The sequence below is a fragment of the Trichosurus vulpecula genome, chromosome 1 (genome assembly GCF_011100635.1).
Source record: "Trichosurus vulpecula isolate mTriVul1 chromosome 1, mTriVul1.pri, whole genome shotgun sequence".
NCBI classification, from domain to species: domain Eukaryota; kingdom Metazoa; phylum Chordata; class Mammalia; order Diprotodontia; family Phalangeridae; genus Trichosurus; species Trichosurus vulpecula.
In genome coordinates this window covers 404293649-404310112 of record NC_050573.1, presented here as the reverse complement: position 1 = coordinate 404310112, position 16464 = coordinate 404293649, and the positions used below count along the sequence as shown (strand labels likewise).

The following is a 16464-nucleotide window of genomic DNA, read 5'->3' as shown; positions in this document are numbered from 1 at the left end:
TTTTCTAAAGTTAGGGGAAAGTTTCCAGTAATACTACTCTTAAATTTATACACAGATGTAAAGTAGGAATACTTTTATGTTCATGAGGAAAGTGTAATATAGATCATTTAGATTGCAACTAGAAATAGTTGGAAGCAAGAAATGTATGTCATCAAATAAAAGACTAGCTATGGAGTTGAAGAGAAACATCTTTAATAAGAGAACATGAGACACTCTCAGAATTTTGCTACCTCTCTGCACTGGAAAACAACACATTTACTTGTTGCTATGTTCACAGTAGAGTACTGAGTGCTTTGAAAGGGTATACAATGTATAAGATCCTTACTTTGTCCTTTGGGAGCTTTACAATATAGTTGGCAAGATTAAATGCCAAATGAGTGTTGCATATAATGAGATATTACTTCAGACATCATAATTAGCATTGTATATGAGTCAAAAAAGAGGAGGAATAGGTAAAATAGGCAGACACCTAGGGCACAACATGCATGAGGGTGCAACCAGAAAATCTCTGTCTAATGACGGATAGTAATGTATTTTGTGGTAAGCCAAATTGTGTTAAAGCAGCAATTCTCAAACTTTGTTCTCAGCATGCCATTATACTATTGAAAGTATTGAGCTCTTGTTTATGTGTGTTATATCTTTATCTGTAAGCATTCAGTGAATGCTTAGAGTTTCAGAGAAGTGAGAAATCATGAAGGAGATGGACTTTGAAGATTGTCTATGATATTTGGATAGGTAGAAGCAAGAAAGCTGGCATTTCAAGCAAAAAAATAAATGTAAGATAATAACATAATATAGCCTTTTAAGGTTTGCAAAATGCTTGAAAAATATCTCATTTTATCCTCAACAACCCTGGGAGACAGGTGCTATTATTATCTCTATTTTGCAGATGAAGAAACTGCGATTTCCTCAGTTTAAGAGCTTAAGGAATTTGTCCAGGGCCATACAGCAAAAAAAATGTCTGAGACTGAATTTGAATTCTGGTCTTCTGAGTCCAGGTCTAGTGCTCTATCCACTGTGCCACCTAGTTGCCCGTAATCAAATGTGTAAGTGCTATATAGGATTTAGGTAGCTGGGAATAGTGGTACATAAGGTTGGAAAGGTACGTTTGGACCTACTTTTTTTTTTTGAGCGTCTTTTTTTTATTTTTTAAAATTTATTTATTTAACATATTTAGTTTTCAGCATTGATTTTCACAAGAGTTTGAATTACAAATTTTCTCCCCATTTCTACCCTCCCCCCCACTCCAAGATGATGTATATTCTGGTTGCCCTGTTCCCCAGTCAGCCCTCCCTTCTGTCACCCCACTCCCCTCCCATCCCCTTTTCCTTTCCTTTCTTGTAGGGCAAGATAAATTTCTACGCCCCATTGCCTGTGTATCTTATTTTCTAGTTGCATGCAAAAACTTTTTTTTTTGTTTCTGAACATCTGTTTTTAAAACTTTGAGTTCCAAATTCTCTCACCTCTTCGCTTCCACTCACCCTCCCTAAGAAGTCAAGCAATTCAGCATAGGCCACATGTGTATCATTATGTATAACCCTTCCACAATACTCATGTTGTGAAAGACTAACTATATTTTGCTCCTTCCCAACCCATCCCCCTTTATTGAATTTTCTCTCCTGACCCTGTCCCCTTTCCAAAGTGTTTGTTTTTGATTACCTCCACCCCCATCTGCCCTCCCCTCCATCATCCCCCCCGCTTTTTTTATCTTCTTCCCTCTTCTTTCCTGTGGGATAAGATACCCAATTGAGTATGTATGGTATTTCCTCCTCAGGCCAAATTTGATGAGAGCAAGATTCACTCATTCCCCCCTTACCTGCCCTCTCCCCTCCTCCCACAGAACTGCTTCCTCTTGCCACCTTTACGTGAGATAATCCACCCCATTCTATCTCTCCCTATCTCCCTGAATATATTCCTCTCTCATCCCTTAATTTGATTTTATTTCATCTTCAACTCACCCTGTGTCCACTCTCTCTCTCTGTCTCTTTATATATATACACATACATATATATATACATACACATTCACTTATATATATATATGCATAAACATATATATATATATATGCATATTCCTTTCAGCTACTATGATATTGAGGTCTCATGAATCATACACATCATCTTTCTATGTAGGAATGTAAACAAAACATTCAACTTTAGTAAGTCCCTTATGATTTCTCTTTCTTGTTTACCTTTTCATGCTTCTCTTGATTCTTGTGTTTGAAATTCAGATTTTCTATTCATCTCTGGTCTTTTCACTGAGAAAGCTTGAAAGTCCTCTGTTTTATTGAAAATCCATGTTTTGCCTTGGAGCATGATACTCAGTTTTGCTGGGTAGGTGATTCTAGGTTTTAATCCTAGCTCCATTCCATTGACCTCCGGAATATCGTATTCCAAGCCCTTCGATCTCTTAATGTAGAAGCTGCCAGATCTTGGGTTATTCTGATTGGGTTTCCACAATACTCAAATTGTTTCTTTCTGGCTGCTTGCAACATTTTCTCCTTGATCTGGGAGCTCTGGAATTTGGCGACAATATTCCTAGGAGATTTCTTTTTGGGATCTATTTGAGGAGGCGATTGGTGGATTCTTTCAATTTCTATTTTGCCCTGTGGCTCTAGAATATCAGCACAGTTCTCCTTGATAATTTCTTGAAAGATGATGTCTAGGCCCTTTTTTTGATCATGGCTTTCAGGTAGTCCAATAATTTTTAAATTACCTCTCCTGGATCTATTTTCCAGGTCAGTGGTTTTTCCAGTGAGATATTTCACATTGTCTTCCATTTTTTCATTCCTTTGGCTCTGTTTTATAATATCTTGATTTCTCATAAGGTCACTAGCTTCCACTTGCTCCAATCTAATTTTTAAGGTCGTATTTTCTTCAGTTGTCCGTAATGCCAAGTTGAGGAGTTTAGACTTTTATCCTTTTTTTCTTATTTATTTTGTGCTCTTTTTTTTGAACTTTTGTCAGTGAATGAGTATTAATTGACTCTTCCCACATCCATCCCCCTCCCCAATTAAAAAAAAATATCATAACAAATAGTCAAGAAAAGCATATTTCCACTTTGACCATGTTCAAAATTGCATGTCTTATTCCTTGTCTTGCAGGTTTTTATTCTAAATAGTAAGGAAGCACTGAAAATTTTTTCGTTGTAGAATAACAATATGAAAGCCTTCTTTTAGGAACATTAACTTGGTGGTAGTCCATAGGTTAGGTCGAAAGTGAAAATCCCAGAAATCAGAGAAACTGGTTAAGAAACTACAAGCATGAAGTAACAAGGACCTGAACTAGTTTGTTGGTAATAAGAATGAAAAGTAAGGAATGGGCATGAGAAAAAAAATTGAAGAGTAAATGCGACTTGTCAAAGTTGGGACAAACAAAATCAGTGCAACCTGAATGAGAAAAATTATTAAGTGGTTAAAAAGATCTTTGCATTATATATTTCTCATAAAAGTTTTATATCTTATAAAGAGAATTGACTCACCCATGTAAACACCACCATCCCTCCCCCAACAGTCCCACTTTTATAAGGTAAAAAGCAATGTTTTTGTCTTCTGTGAAGCTAGCTATTAAAGAGATTTGGAAAACTGGAAAACAGGACTTTCCTCACCTTTTTTTGTTTTTGAAAAGCATAATTTTTAATCAGTTATTTATGTTAACATGTATGGATTTATTAGATGAATTAATAAATATTTTAAATAATCAGTTTTAATTTTTAATATTGTAAATATTGATAGATATAACCTACACAAACAAAAGCTCTTTGAAGTCTGAGATGAAAATATTTGAGACACTCTAATGTAAATAAGTTATATTAAAGGCAACTGAACTGGGATTAAATGTAGTGATTAATGACAGATGACGATTGTTAGGTGGTTTTACGATTAAGTCTGACACGAGTAGTCATTAATTGTTTAATGGAAACTTGGAAAAAAGTCTTCAGTAAAATGTCCCCAGGGATTTGTGCTTTATCAGTGTCTTGGATAAAGACATAGAACCATGCTTATCAAAATTGCAGATGACAAAGCTGGACAATTAAAACACTAGATGATAAGGATGGGATCCAAAAAAGAATTTGATAGTCTAGAACAGTGGCCTGAATCTAATAAGATAAAATAGAGATACAAGTTTTATTTTAGACTTGGGTTAAAAAACTCATTTCATTTCATCTATATTCTATTTCTGTTGGAGCATCTTTGGAGTAAGGGAATCAGTTCTAGGGAACATATTTTCTGAAGGACATTGAAAAGAAATCTTAGATGAGGGCAACCAGAATGGTAAGTGGTCTCAGATTTATAACTTATGGAGATCACTTAGAAGAACTACAGATGTTTTTAACCTGTGGAAGAGAAAGAGTTGGGATATAGATATATTTGATATCTGATGTATTTGATTCTCTGTAGATATATTTGATAGCTCTCTTTAAGTACTTAAAGAGATGTCATATGAAAGGACTGAGTGGGTGGCCAGGTTCAAGAGGATGTCAGTGAAGTCTCACATATAAAGTTGGCATTGAAAGGAAGTGTGCAAGCTAATGAACTTAAGGATGAAGAATGATCTGGAGGCCAGTATGTTATGGTTGTGATTCTTCATATCATATTCATGCCTACTAATACCTTGTGTCACAAATATTTAAAATGAATGCACTTCACGGCGTCGTTGAGTGGTTATGTTAAATGTCATTCATTGCCCTTTCCTTCTTTAAGAATTGAGCAAATCTCTTTGTAACAGAAAGATTACTATCAATCTCTATTACAAAAGTTCCAATATTGTAGGTTAATGGCTCTTTATTTCAAGCAATATTTAATGCAGCAAAATGCCTGTACCACCAAGTCAACAGTTGTTACATGTGAATAGAAATAGAATTCAATGAAGCACCTAAGTGACTCAGTGGATAGATTGTGGGGCTTGGAGTCAGAAAGACTTATCTTTTTAAGTTAAAATCTGGCCTCTGACTCTCAATTAACTGTGTGACCCAGGGTAAATCATTTAACCCTGTTTGCTGTAGTTTCTTCATCTGTAAATTGAGCTGGTGTAGGAAATGGCAAACCACTCCAGTATCTTTGCCAAAAAAACTCTAAATGATGTCAGAGTCAGACATGACGGAAATAACTGAAGAACGATGGAGTTCAGAATCTCTGAGAACCTTGTAACATTTTCTAAATTTTAGGATTTTGGCTGTTAGTGTCTTTATTATACATGAGGCAGTATGGGAAAATGGATAGAGAACTAGTCTTATAGTCCAAAAGACCTGGGTTCAAGTTTTATTTTTGACATATACTGAACTGTCAGTTTAACGTTACTCTTTATGTCCCAGGCAAAGTCCCAGACTATACATCAGAGAGCAGTTATAGATTTTCATTACTAGAGGGAAATTCCTGCCTATAACTATGAAATCACAGGTCCTAGTTTAAGGGAAAAAGAAAAATAAACCTTATTTATGGAGGCAGAGTAACAAGGATTTGCCTATACTTTAGCTGATGGCAGTACATTTCAAGTTTCTTTGCCTTTTTAGTGGGGTATCAAACTCCTGAAACTAAAGTTGACATTGCTTAATGGTTATGGTATGTCTGAGGCTCTTTGAACTGATGATTTAATAACCAACCTTGTAGTCATAGAACTTTTTATTTTTTTTGCTTCAAAAATTTTTATTGATGATTTTTGTTTTTTACATTAGTCATTTCTAGTACACTGCTACCCTTTATGAACAACCGGGCAGTCAGTGTCCAAATAATTATCCATGTAAGGTTAGGGATTGATAGTGAATTTATTATTCATTTTAGATAATGTATTTGACATAAAAGGTACTTGTAGTCCCATATCTTTCTACTGAAAAGAGAGGAAGTGTTGTTCACCATTTCACACAACATTTTTGAGTTGGAAGTGACCTTAAAGAGGACTTAGTCAAAACATTTAATTCCCTCATCTTACCTTGTCCTTCACCTGTCTCATATAAACAGGTGGGCCCTTGCTAGGGGAAGCTTCTATACATGAAGAAACTGAAGGATCTTATAGGTTAAATAAATGACTTGTGTGAGATGAATAGCTAGGTATTGACAGAATTAGGATTGGAACCCTGATCTCCTGCTCAGTATTCTTTCCACTTTATGATGTGGCCTCTCTATGATGTCCCAATTGATTATCAGACTTTGAGCCACTACAAGCTTCTAGAAAATAGCCATAAACTCAGAAAGGGAAAACAGCCTTGTAGGAAAAATAGTGATGACAAAGCTCCACTGGAGGAAGAGGCTAGTTTTTTAGCTACCCTCCTGTGAGAGGGTGGCTTATAATTTTAAATACATTTCAATACATTAAATTTTAAATATTGCTTGAAATAAAGAGCCATTAACCTACAAGATTGGAACTTTTGTAATAGAGATTGATAGTAGTCTTTCTGTTGCAGATATAAAATTAAGCTACCTTGGTTATCTGGTTTCCTCTTTTTTGGGGAGGGTAATTTTTAAAATTATTATTAACAATTATCAAAAAAAATTTCATAAACAAAGAACAAGAAGTAGGATTCTTTTATGATATTGTGAGCTTCTACTACAGTTCTTTAAAAAAAAAAGATTTACTCTTAAGTTGCAGTTGAATTAGAATCCTTGAAAGGAGCTGACACCTACAAGGAGGAAAATCAGTTCATCCCTAGTGTGAAGTCATTTAGTGTAGGGCCAAAAAATCATATCCGCTATTTTTATTCATGCATGTGTACATATTATTGTCACCTGAAATAATCTTTGTATCACATTTGGGATAAAAATTAATGTTCATAATAATGATACCAAGAATTTAAGAAATAATCAAGTATCTTTCTTATATACTATGTTTGAGTACATAAAAGGTTTATTATATCTTTAGTGTTGCATTTCATTCAATCAGTCATTTATTAAATACCTAATAGGTGCCAGGCACTATGTGCTAGTGCTCTGGGGAAACAAAGGCAGAAGTAAATTAACTCTTGCCTTCAAGGAGCTTATATTCTAACGAAGAGACAACATAGACACATAGAAGAATATATTATGCAAACATGCAATAAATGCGAATTTTGTGAGGTAGTGCTTTAGCAGATGGTGGGAAATCATTCGAGGCTTTGTGAAGAGTGTAGTACTTGAAATGAGTCTTGAAAGAAATTAAGAACTTTTGAGAGGCAGAAGTGAGGAGGGAATGTATTCCAAGAACACTGGAAAGATAGCAGAAGGATACCACTTGATTGAAGATACTTTAAAAAATAGATTTACATCATTATCTATTGTATTTACATTACCTATACTTCCCCTTGAATCTGTCCCTCACTCTCCTCTGAGAGAGCCATCCCTTATAACAAAGAATTATTTTTTTTAAAAAGAAAGAAAAAAAAATTCAGCAAAACAAATCAAATGTATTAAAAAAAAATGTAATGTGACATGGAGTATTTCACACCTGGGAATCCGTGGCACTATAAAGGAGCAGAAGTTGGGGGCATTAAAATCCACCTATCTTGCAACATTTAATTTTCATTTGTTTTATGGTCATCTTTTTCAGTCTACACCAGAACTAAGGACCTAAATATTCCAAAGCACAGCTGTTCTGTTATCTTGCAGAGTTCCTTTACATAGTGAATAGTTTGAAAGACAACCTTTTCCACTTGTAATAATAGACTCCTAATTAGGGAACTGTGGAAACTTAATGGCTATGCAAGTACACTTGTAAAATATGATACATTAAGACATGGAAATTGTAGTTGCACAGCTAGTGATTGTAAGCACTGTTAAGTAGTAGTTTCTAATAGTTATTTCCTGGTCTTCTAAATTTAGCTTCAGTGCTGTATTTCTAATGTTGTTTCAGTATGGGCAAATCCTGTTAGAATAAGTGTCATTATAAAGCATTGATCTGTATGATAAACACTATTTTCTCTGGCTTGATGGATGTCCCATGATAAGAATGATTTGTAAATTTGTGCATAGTTCTCTACATAGAATAATCTCATATAAATAAGCTCTTTTTCGAGTCCCTGTCTGCTGTTAATTCTCAATGGCTTAAGTGGGAGAATGGTATGGAAGAGATAAATTATTTGAACCATCAGTAAGTTCTTCTAATGTTTTGCTTCTGTCAAATAGCATTATTTTTCAACTTATCTAACCCCTTTCCATCACAAACATATATCATTCCTACCATAAAATTTGATGTGAGCACCCAAACTATTATACCAAAGCAATTTACAAAATGATCTAAGGGCTTGGAGGAAAGGTGGGATAAACTGTTTTTGCAGTTAGTGGAGAATGTGATTCCTTACCTTGTAGTAGAATAAGATATGTAAAAAGTTGCATTCCATTGAGTTAATATTCAGAATCTACCTGTATACTGGTACCGGGGTTGATTTCTCCTATATACTTTTCCACCTATCTGTTCTTGTGTCATCTTAAAAAAAGTAAAAGGAACAAAGTTAAAATGTCCTCTCTGACAACCAGATTTTTCTTTCTTAATTTTTCATGTATTCCTTTCTGATATTTGACAGTGATATTTCATAAGTCTGCTAGAAGTGCCAAATAGTTTTGTGGTCAGCCAGGTGGTGTGATGGATAGAGTACTGAGCATGGAATCAAGAAGAACTGATTTCAAATTGGGCAACTGTATAACCTTGAGCAAGTCACTTAACTGCTCTTTGCCTAAGTTTCCTCAACTTTAAAATGGGATAATAATAGCCTACTTTATAGGGTTGTTGTGAGGATCAAATGAGCAGACATATTGATGATAGTCCCTCATACAACCTTACCTTCAGTTTCTCAACTTAATAATTTCCCATGACCTATTCATCCAGCCCACTACAAGCAGGCAACAAAGATTATCCTACCCATGATCGTATCATCACCTAAAAACACACCAGTTCATTGTACATGAACTCTGAAATTCCCTTATCTGATCACAGTCTATTTTCATTCTACCTCTTCTGCTTGCAACTCCAAACACTCTTGTTCACATTTCTAATCCCTGGACCCCACAGTTCTCTCCCGGGGCTATCACCTCTGCAATAGCTACACTCTCTTCCCTTCTCCGTCTTGACCGCTTGGTGAACCACTGTCCTTTTCTCTTGAATCCTTGTCCTCTTATCATATTATTCTACCTTTAAATCCTCTAGGACTTTTTGGTGATGACTCGACTCATGGGATATATCAGCAATTTCTACCAGATTTTGTGATGTACTTGAGGAAATTTCAACAATCAAAAGGGTTTTCTTGAAGTTCACAAAATTAATTTGAATTCTTTTTATTTTTAATAATATGTACAACAACTATAATAGATCATTCATATATGTAACATAAATATGTATATATGTACACATATATGGAGGAAGAGAGAGAGAATTAGTTATAAGGTTTGCAAAACACTTACATGTATCTATCCTCACAACCACTCTGGAAGGTAAGTGCTATTTTTCCCCATTTTACAGATAAGGAAACTGAGAGGCAAGTAGAGGTCAAGTGACATGTCCAGGGTCCGGAAGTTATTAAGCATCTGAAGCACAATTAGAACATGTCTTCATTACTCCAAGTCTAGCACTTTATCCATTGTATCACCTAGCTTCCTGTTTAAAAAAAAAAAGAAATGTTAACAACTATAAAATGGTTAGGAATCATTAGGATAAAAATATGTTTATTAAGTTTATTGACATTAAATGGTCTGGAGTGGCCAATATCTTGGATATGATAATTATAATCACAATGATTGAGGAAAGTTGGCAATACTGATTGAGAATGCCTATAGCATAGGCCAACACCCCCAAAATAAACTCTTTTAAAAAAAGGCATTAACATTAAAAGAAATAAGTATACAAAATTATTGTATTATAACTGTTGTTCATATGTTGCTTTTAATTATTTTGACCATTTAAAAAACAATTTCTTTCAATTCAGTTAAAATTCTGTTCGTTTTTATCATCATTACCTCCTTTGTCACTTGTCCCCTCAATCTTCCTACAACATGTAGGAAGTATGTACCTTTATTTCCTTCCTGCTTCTCTATTGTTTATAGTTTCAGCAGTTCCAAGCGACTGTTTTTAAATTCAAGATACTTCAACCAGTGATAGATTTTTGCCCCCAAATGCTCACTTATATCTTTACATAATCTAAAAAACACATGTGATCTCTGGGCTTGTCGTACAATGAATAACTAATGCTGGCTGTCAAGATGGACAGTTGATCCTTTTAGGAAAACTACTGAAGTACATGTTTCCCTTGTTCCTGTTTCCCAAGGTCTATTGTTAAATCACAGCTTTGCTGTCAGTTGTACTAAGATTTTGATTATAGGCTTGGCTGCCACTCTTAGTCTCATTTTGTATAAGCCAAATATTTTGGAGGGGAGAGATTAAGGGTGGATGGAATTGAATCAGAAAATAGAAAGGGATAATGTGGGATAGTTCGTTTGGGGAGGAAAAAATGCAAGTACTAAGTAAAAATATCTGAAATTAAATCATCTATATTACTGTGTAGTAATATAGTATTATAGTAGTAGTTTTTTAGGTTGTGTTTTTGTTTTGTTTAAGTAATGCATGATACTGTGTTATTAATAGAAAAGGTAGAAACCATGATGTAATTACTCTGTACTTAGCATCAGTATGAACCCTATTAGATTATACATGTTCCTTACATTAAGATTTAGCATACCCAAAAAATGATGTTACAGAACAGATGAATTATGGAGTGGTTAGCTGTTTTTTAAAAGCAGTCTATCTTGAATCCATGTGTAAAGTAATGCCGTTAAAGTATGTGATTATCTAAAACTTTTTAGTAATTTAATTGATGTAAACTTCAGTGACATAAAGCTTGGATTTCTAAATTTTGAGCAGAAATCCAAAGAAAGAATCCAAGAGTTTCCAGAAGAGAAAAAATACAAATATACATTAAAAATACCTCTCTGAAGTACTTTCCTTGACCCCACCCCAACAGAAAGTGTTTTATCCTGCCTCAAATTTTCCTAAACCAATGATACTGTTTTTACCTGTAATCCCTAGCATCTAGCACATAATAGTAGCTTGTTAATTGTTTATTTAATAAAGAGAGTCATGCTCTGATGGATGTGGTCAAAGAATATCAACAAACAGGTCTCAGAAGAATTGCAAACTATTAACAACAATATGGAATACTTTTCCTATTGCTTAGAAAAGAAATCCCAATTAAGACAATTCTCAGTTTTTGCTTTATACTTGTAAAATGTTGACAGATATGATAAAAGAAAGAAACAGCCCTGGAGAGGCTTCAGAAAGACATACAAGTAATAAAATGGTGGTTCTAGGAATGAGTCCAGCCATTTTGGAAAACAATTTGGAATTATGAATTATGTGTACTAAATTGTGCACACAATTTGACCTAGATACGCCACTACTTGGTATATGTCCCAACAAAAAAGGTCAAAATATTAGCCACAGCACTTTCTGTGATTATCAAGAACTGAATACAAAATGGATACCCATGTATTGAAGAATGGTTAAACAAATTGTGGTATATGAATACAGTGAAATATTATTTCATTGTTCAGTGAACATTAAGCACCTACTATGTGCTAGACATTGGGGATACAGATATAAAAAATGAAACAGTCCCTACTCCTAAAGCAGGCCTGCACAACCTGCAGTCAGTCAGCAGCTTATGGACTGCAGGCATGCCAAAGGATTTTGGGCACGCTGCAAAAAATGTAGAGGATATTTTCCTCTACAGGCTGTAGGTTGTTGCACGTCTGTCCTAAAGTTTTTACATTTGAACTGGGAAGACAAAAAGTACCTATGTGAGTATATTAAAAGTAGAGAAAAATGCAAATGAGTATAAGGTAATTAATTTCAAAGCAGGGAAAAGCAGGGTAGTAGCAATTGGTTACTTGGAGATAAGGAAGACGCTTATGAGGTAGAAATGACGAGGTAGTGCATTTTAGTGTAAAAGGCATAGAGACTGGAAATGGAAGAACATATGTGAGGAACAAAGAGGAGGCTAATTTGGCTGGATGGCAGTGTTTGGGTGGGGCAAAATGTGTGAGACTAGGGATGTAATTTAGGGCCAAACTTTAAAGGACTTTAAAGCTCAGTAGGGGAGTTAATGTTTTATTCCAGGGGCAATAGGAGCCATGTGAGTTGATGAGGAGACGGGTAACATAGTCGCAGTGCAGCCCAAAGTAGATTAAGATGTATTGGGAAATATTTCTTAAATAAAAATACAACAAAACATAGACATGCAAATTCCCTATTTTGTGACTAGGAAAATGTTATAAAATGTATTTTCAATTGTCTCTTCTTTTGCACAGAGCCTTATGATAACTTAAGGGAGATTCTTCAAAATGTGGCCAAATTACAAGGAGTATCAAATATGAGAAAGCTAGGTCACCTGAATAACTTTACTAAGGTAAGACACGTGGAATTTTCTCCTTTTCTGATTTGTTGGTGATACTAAACATTTTCTAACCTCCTTTTGGTACTGACCATCTTAAAATTTGACTGATCAGTTAGTTGTTGGAATAGTTGCTTAATTTCATCTCCTCATGTCACATTCTAAAAAGAGGATAAGTATTGATCTTACAACGTGATTGCAGGAAAAGCTTTAATACCAAAGTAGTGCTTTGACCAAAGTTAGTTTTCCATAAAATGATATGCTCTTAATTCTATTAGATTCTGACAGTGTAATGGTTTGTTAGTTACATTTAACTGTTGCTCTATAGGCCTTAATCTTTTGCCCTAAATCCTGTAATCCAGGATAATTTTGGGGAATCCTAGAAGAATGTAAAGCCAGACATAGAAATATCCCAGGAATGGTATTCTGGTTCCCATGATGATCCCTCAAAGGATCCCTGTTAGGCCAGTGCTTGGGATAATCTAAGAAAGGCAAAGTGAATTTAGGGAGTTTTCCCTGTAGGTATACTTCAAGAAGCTAGCATAACTTGAAGAGCTGAAACCTACCTATATACTTAACTAAAATTCCCAGGGAAGTCCCACAAACTCCTTCTGTTTTAATATATGGTATTTTTAAAAGTAGGCTCTTATGAGTGGGACTGTAGCTACTATGTCACATCCCTTATAAAAAATCAGTTTGTTACCAAATTAACAAGATAATCTTTTTTTCTCTGTTGAAGTACATATTTTGAAAGAAATAGTATTCATTTTATATAGGGAGCCTAGAAAATAAGTAGAATCTTATTAGGATACTAGATTATAAATTTATGAGACCAACTTACACCAGTTAACTAACAAACATTATTAACTACCTACCAAGTAATGTGCTGGATGTTGGATATGTAGAAACAGAAACTGAGCAGTCCTTAGCTTCAAATTTATGTTCTTGGAGGAGGAGGAAGAGAGAGAATGTATTATGGTGTGTGTACATGTACATACACATATATAAAAACTATACAATATATAGGTTTTTTTTGAGGGGGAACACACTGTTGATCAGAGGAGTAGGTGTCACAGTTGAGCTTGGAGGAACTAAGGATTCTAAGAGGCAGAGGTGCGCAAGGAGTGATATCCAGCCAGAGGAACAGCCTAGGCAGAGAGATATTGAGGTGGGACATAGAATGTTGTATCCAAGGCCTGTTTGGCTGGAACATAGAATGTGTAAAAGGAGGTAATGTGTACTTAGTCTTGAAAGGTAAACTGGGGCCAGTGTAAAGGACTCTGTATGTCAAACCAAGGCATTTATATTTGACTCTAGAGGCAATAGGGAGTTATTGAACAGTCAAATGAAATGGTCAGGCTTTAGTTATATTGCTTAGGTAATTCTTTAGAGGATGGACTAGAGAGGATAGAGTTTGGAGACCAGAAGACCATTTTGGAGAGTCAAACCATTTGTCCCAGTCAAAGATGTTAGCTTGAATTGGGCTGGTGGCTCTGTGAGTAGAGAAAAGGGGACTGATGGGAGAAATATTATGGCAGCTCCAACGAGGCTTAGCAGCTAATTGACTGTGAGGAGAGGTTACAAACCTGAGTGACTAAAATGATAGTGGTACCCTATACAGAAATAGGGAAATTAGGAAGAGAATGGGTTTGTGGGGGAGTCCAGGTGTAAGAGATTAGTTCTTTTTTAGACTGTCAGGATTATGGTAGATGGCTTTGCGGCATTCCCTGAAAATGTCCAATAGGCAGTTGATAATACAGAGCTGGAACTCAGGAAGGAAACTAGGGCTGGATATAGATAGATAGATAGATAGATAGATACATAGATATACTTATATCTAGCTAAATCTATATATCCCTCTCTGTGTGTACATATCTAGGAGTCATCTGCACAGAGATAATAATTCAACTAATCATAGCTGAGATCAAGAGAGAGTTTAGCAAGAGCTTTCACAGTCAACAAGAGAGTCACTGCCTTTTTATTTAGTTGAGCTCACTTTTATTTGAGACCCTAAGTAGACATTTCCCAAGTGAGTTTGGACATTTTTGTGTGCGTGTGTACGTGCATGTTTTTGTGTTTAAAGACCAGAACTTGGAATCTACAGTCAATCTCCCCAGAGCAAGAGGATTCTAGTGCAACATGTGGAAAGAGGGAGAAACATTTAGCTAGAGCTTGACATTTCACAAGCCAAATGTTCTTGTTTTCCTCACCACCACCACCCTCCTTCTACCCCCACTGTACAATTAAAGAGTTCGAAGGATTTTGTACTCTTAGAAGTCAGATTAAATTTGTTTTTAACTTCAGAGTTTTTTTTCCTCAGTTCTCTTTTTTTTGCCTTGTATTTTAGAAAGAACCAGGTGAAGCAATTGGCTTGGTACATATTTGTTGAGAATAAAGCTGCCACAGTTTATACTATGCCCTTTATAAATGAACTGTTTAAAATACTTAAATATCTCTGATATTTAGCAACTCACTTGAGAAACAGATTTAAATTGGGTATCAAGAATGAAGAGCTAAGTTGGTTTTTGGGTTGATTAACTGAAAGATGTTTATTGGAAGACCTCTGACAAGATAACATTTGGTGATAAATAAGTATGCTATTACAGAAATGTCATTCTTTTAACAGCAACTTTATGTAGAGAATTTCTATATTTTAAAAATAATTCTAAAACTAAGATTTATGTTTTAGGTAAATTTTTTTCACATGTTGATATAAACAAGTAATAGGAATGACAAGTGGAGAAAATCTCCACTTTTTAAATATGATCCCCTTGCTTTAGTACTGTGTATAAATTTAGTAAATGGAGTTAACATACTTGATCCTTACAGTTAAAATACAGTGAATTATATCTTAACAATTAAGGTTTCTTTTAAGGTACAGGCAGAAGGATCTAATGATGTGATCCTGTAACCATGTGAGTGTCTCACCCATGCCTGTCTCCTGACATCATTTTGGTAGATAAAGTAGCTGTTGCAGTCTCTCGTATTCTATTAAAGTGTCTTAAATTCTATATAATATTAAACAATTTTTTAATTCTTAGAAACTTTTCATTTGTTAACATTTTTCTTTGAAGTCTTTCAAGCATTTCATTTTTTATATTGAAAGTGTCCAGAAGAGTCTTACTTTGAAATAATTTTTCTATTAAAAAACTCATACTGTAAAGGAAAATTAACATAAAATTAGATGCTACTGATCCTACAAACCACAGTTTTAAAGAGTTACGCTTATGTGTTTAAAAAATTTGTTTGACAAATCTTAAGTATTACAAGTTAATTCTTATTACCTGGAAACTGTTAGCAATAATAAATTTAATGTCAGAAAAATAATCTTTACAAATCATGAAATCCAAGTTCTATGTAAATGTTTCTTTTTAGCCATTTTATTTAAGGAACAGATTAATACAGATTGACTATCCATTATAAATAAAACAAATCAGTTCTATTCTGCTGATTACCTGAAACAAAATCTTTCCTTAGTATAAATATAATAATAAATATATATAATATATATTATATATATAAATAAATGTAATAGTAAAAACTATGAACCTATTTTGAAACTCTTATCTTAATTTCTTATATATAGCAATAAAAAGATTGTGTAGCATATTAATTTAAGATAAAATATTCTCTCAGATTTATAACCACATGGTTTGTAGTTAAAATCAGTGTTTGCCATTTAAAGTTATTAAATATTGATCTAGCCTCCTTTTAGTTACTTTTTTAAAAGGTTCAAATTTAAATAGATAAATTTTGTCTATTTCATTGAGATGAAATGTGAATGATTAATAGTATGTTTTGAGGAGACTGTGTGATACTTAATTAGGGTATGATGAATAAAATAGTGGGGTATAGCTAACTCAGTAAGCTTAAGAATCAGAGCTCAATATAATTTTTTTAAATGAGCCCTCTACTCCACAAACTAAATGAAAAATATTCCTTTGAACTAAAAGTCATACTTCTGCCTCAGGCTTGTATATTTTTTTCTCTTCATATTTGTGCATAGCAAGTTTTAGTTTTCCTGGCAGCTTAGGTGATTTGTTTGTAATTTCAACCTGGTCTGTGACAAATGCTAAAAGCAAACACCTGATAATATTAATTAACTGCTATAAATAATAA

General features: G+C 34.3%; 1 protein-coding gene across 1 annotated transcript in view; it reads left to right on the top strand.

Moving 5' to 3' along the window:
- Positions 1–16464, top strand: part of RICTOR (RPTOR independent companion of MTOR complex 2) — a 136982-nt gene that overhangs the window by 40176 nt on the left and 80342 nt on the right. The window contains exon 3 of the mRNA XM_036759003.1: positions 12263–12360. Within this exon, the coding sequence (XP_036614898.1) occupies positions 12263–12360 (98 nt within the window). The remainder of the gene's footprint in view (positions 1–12262; positions 12361–16464) is intronic.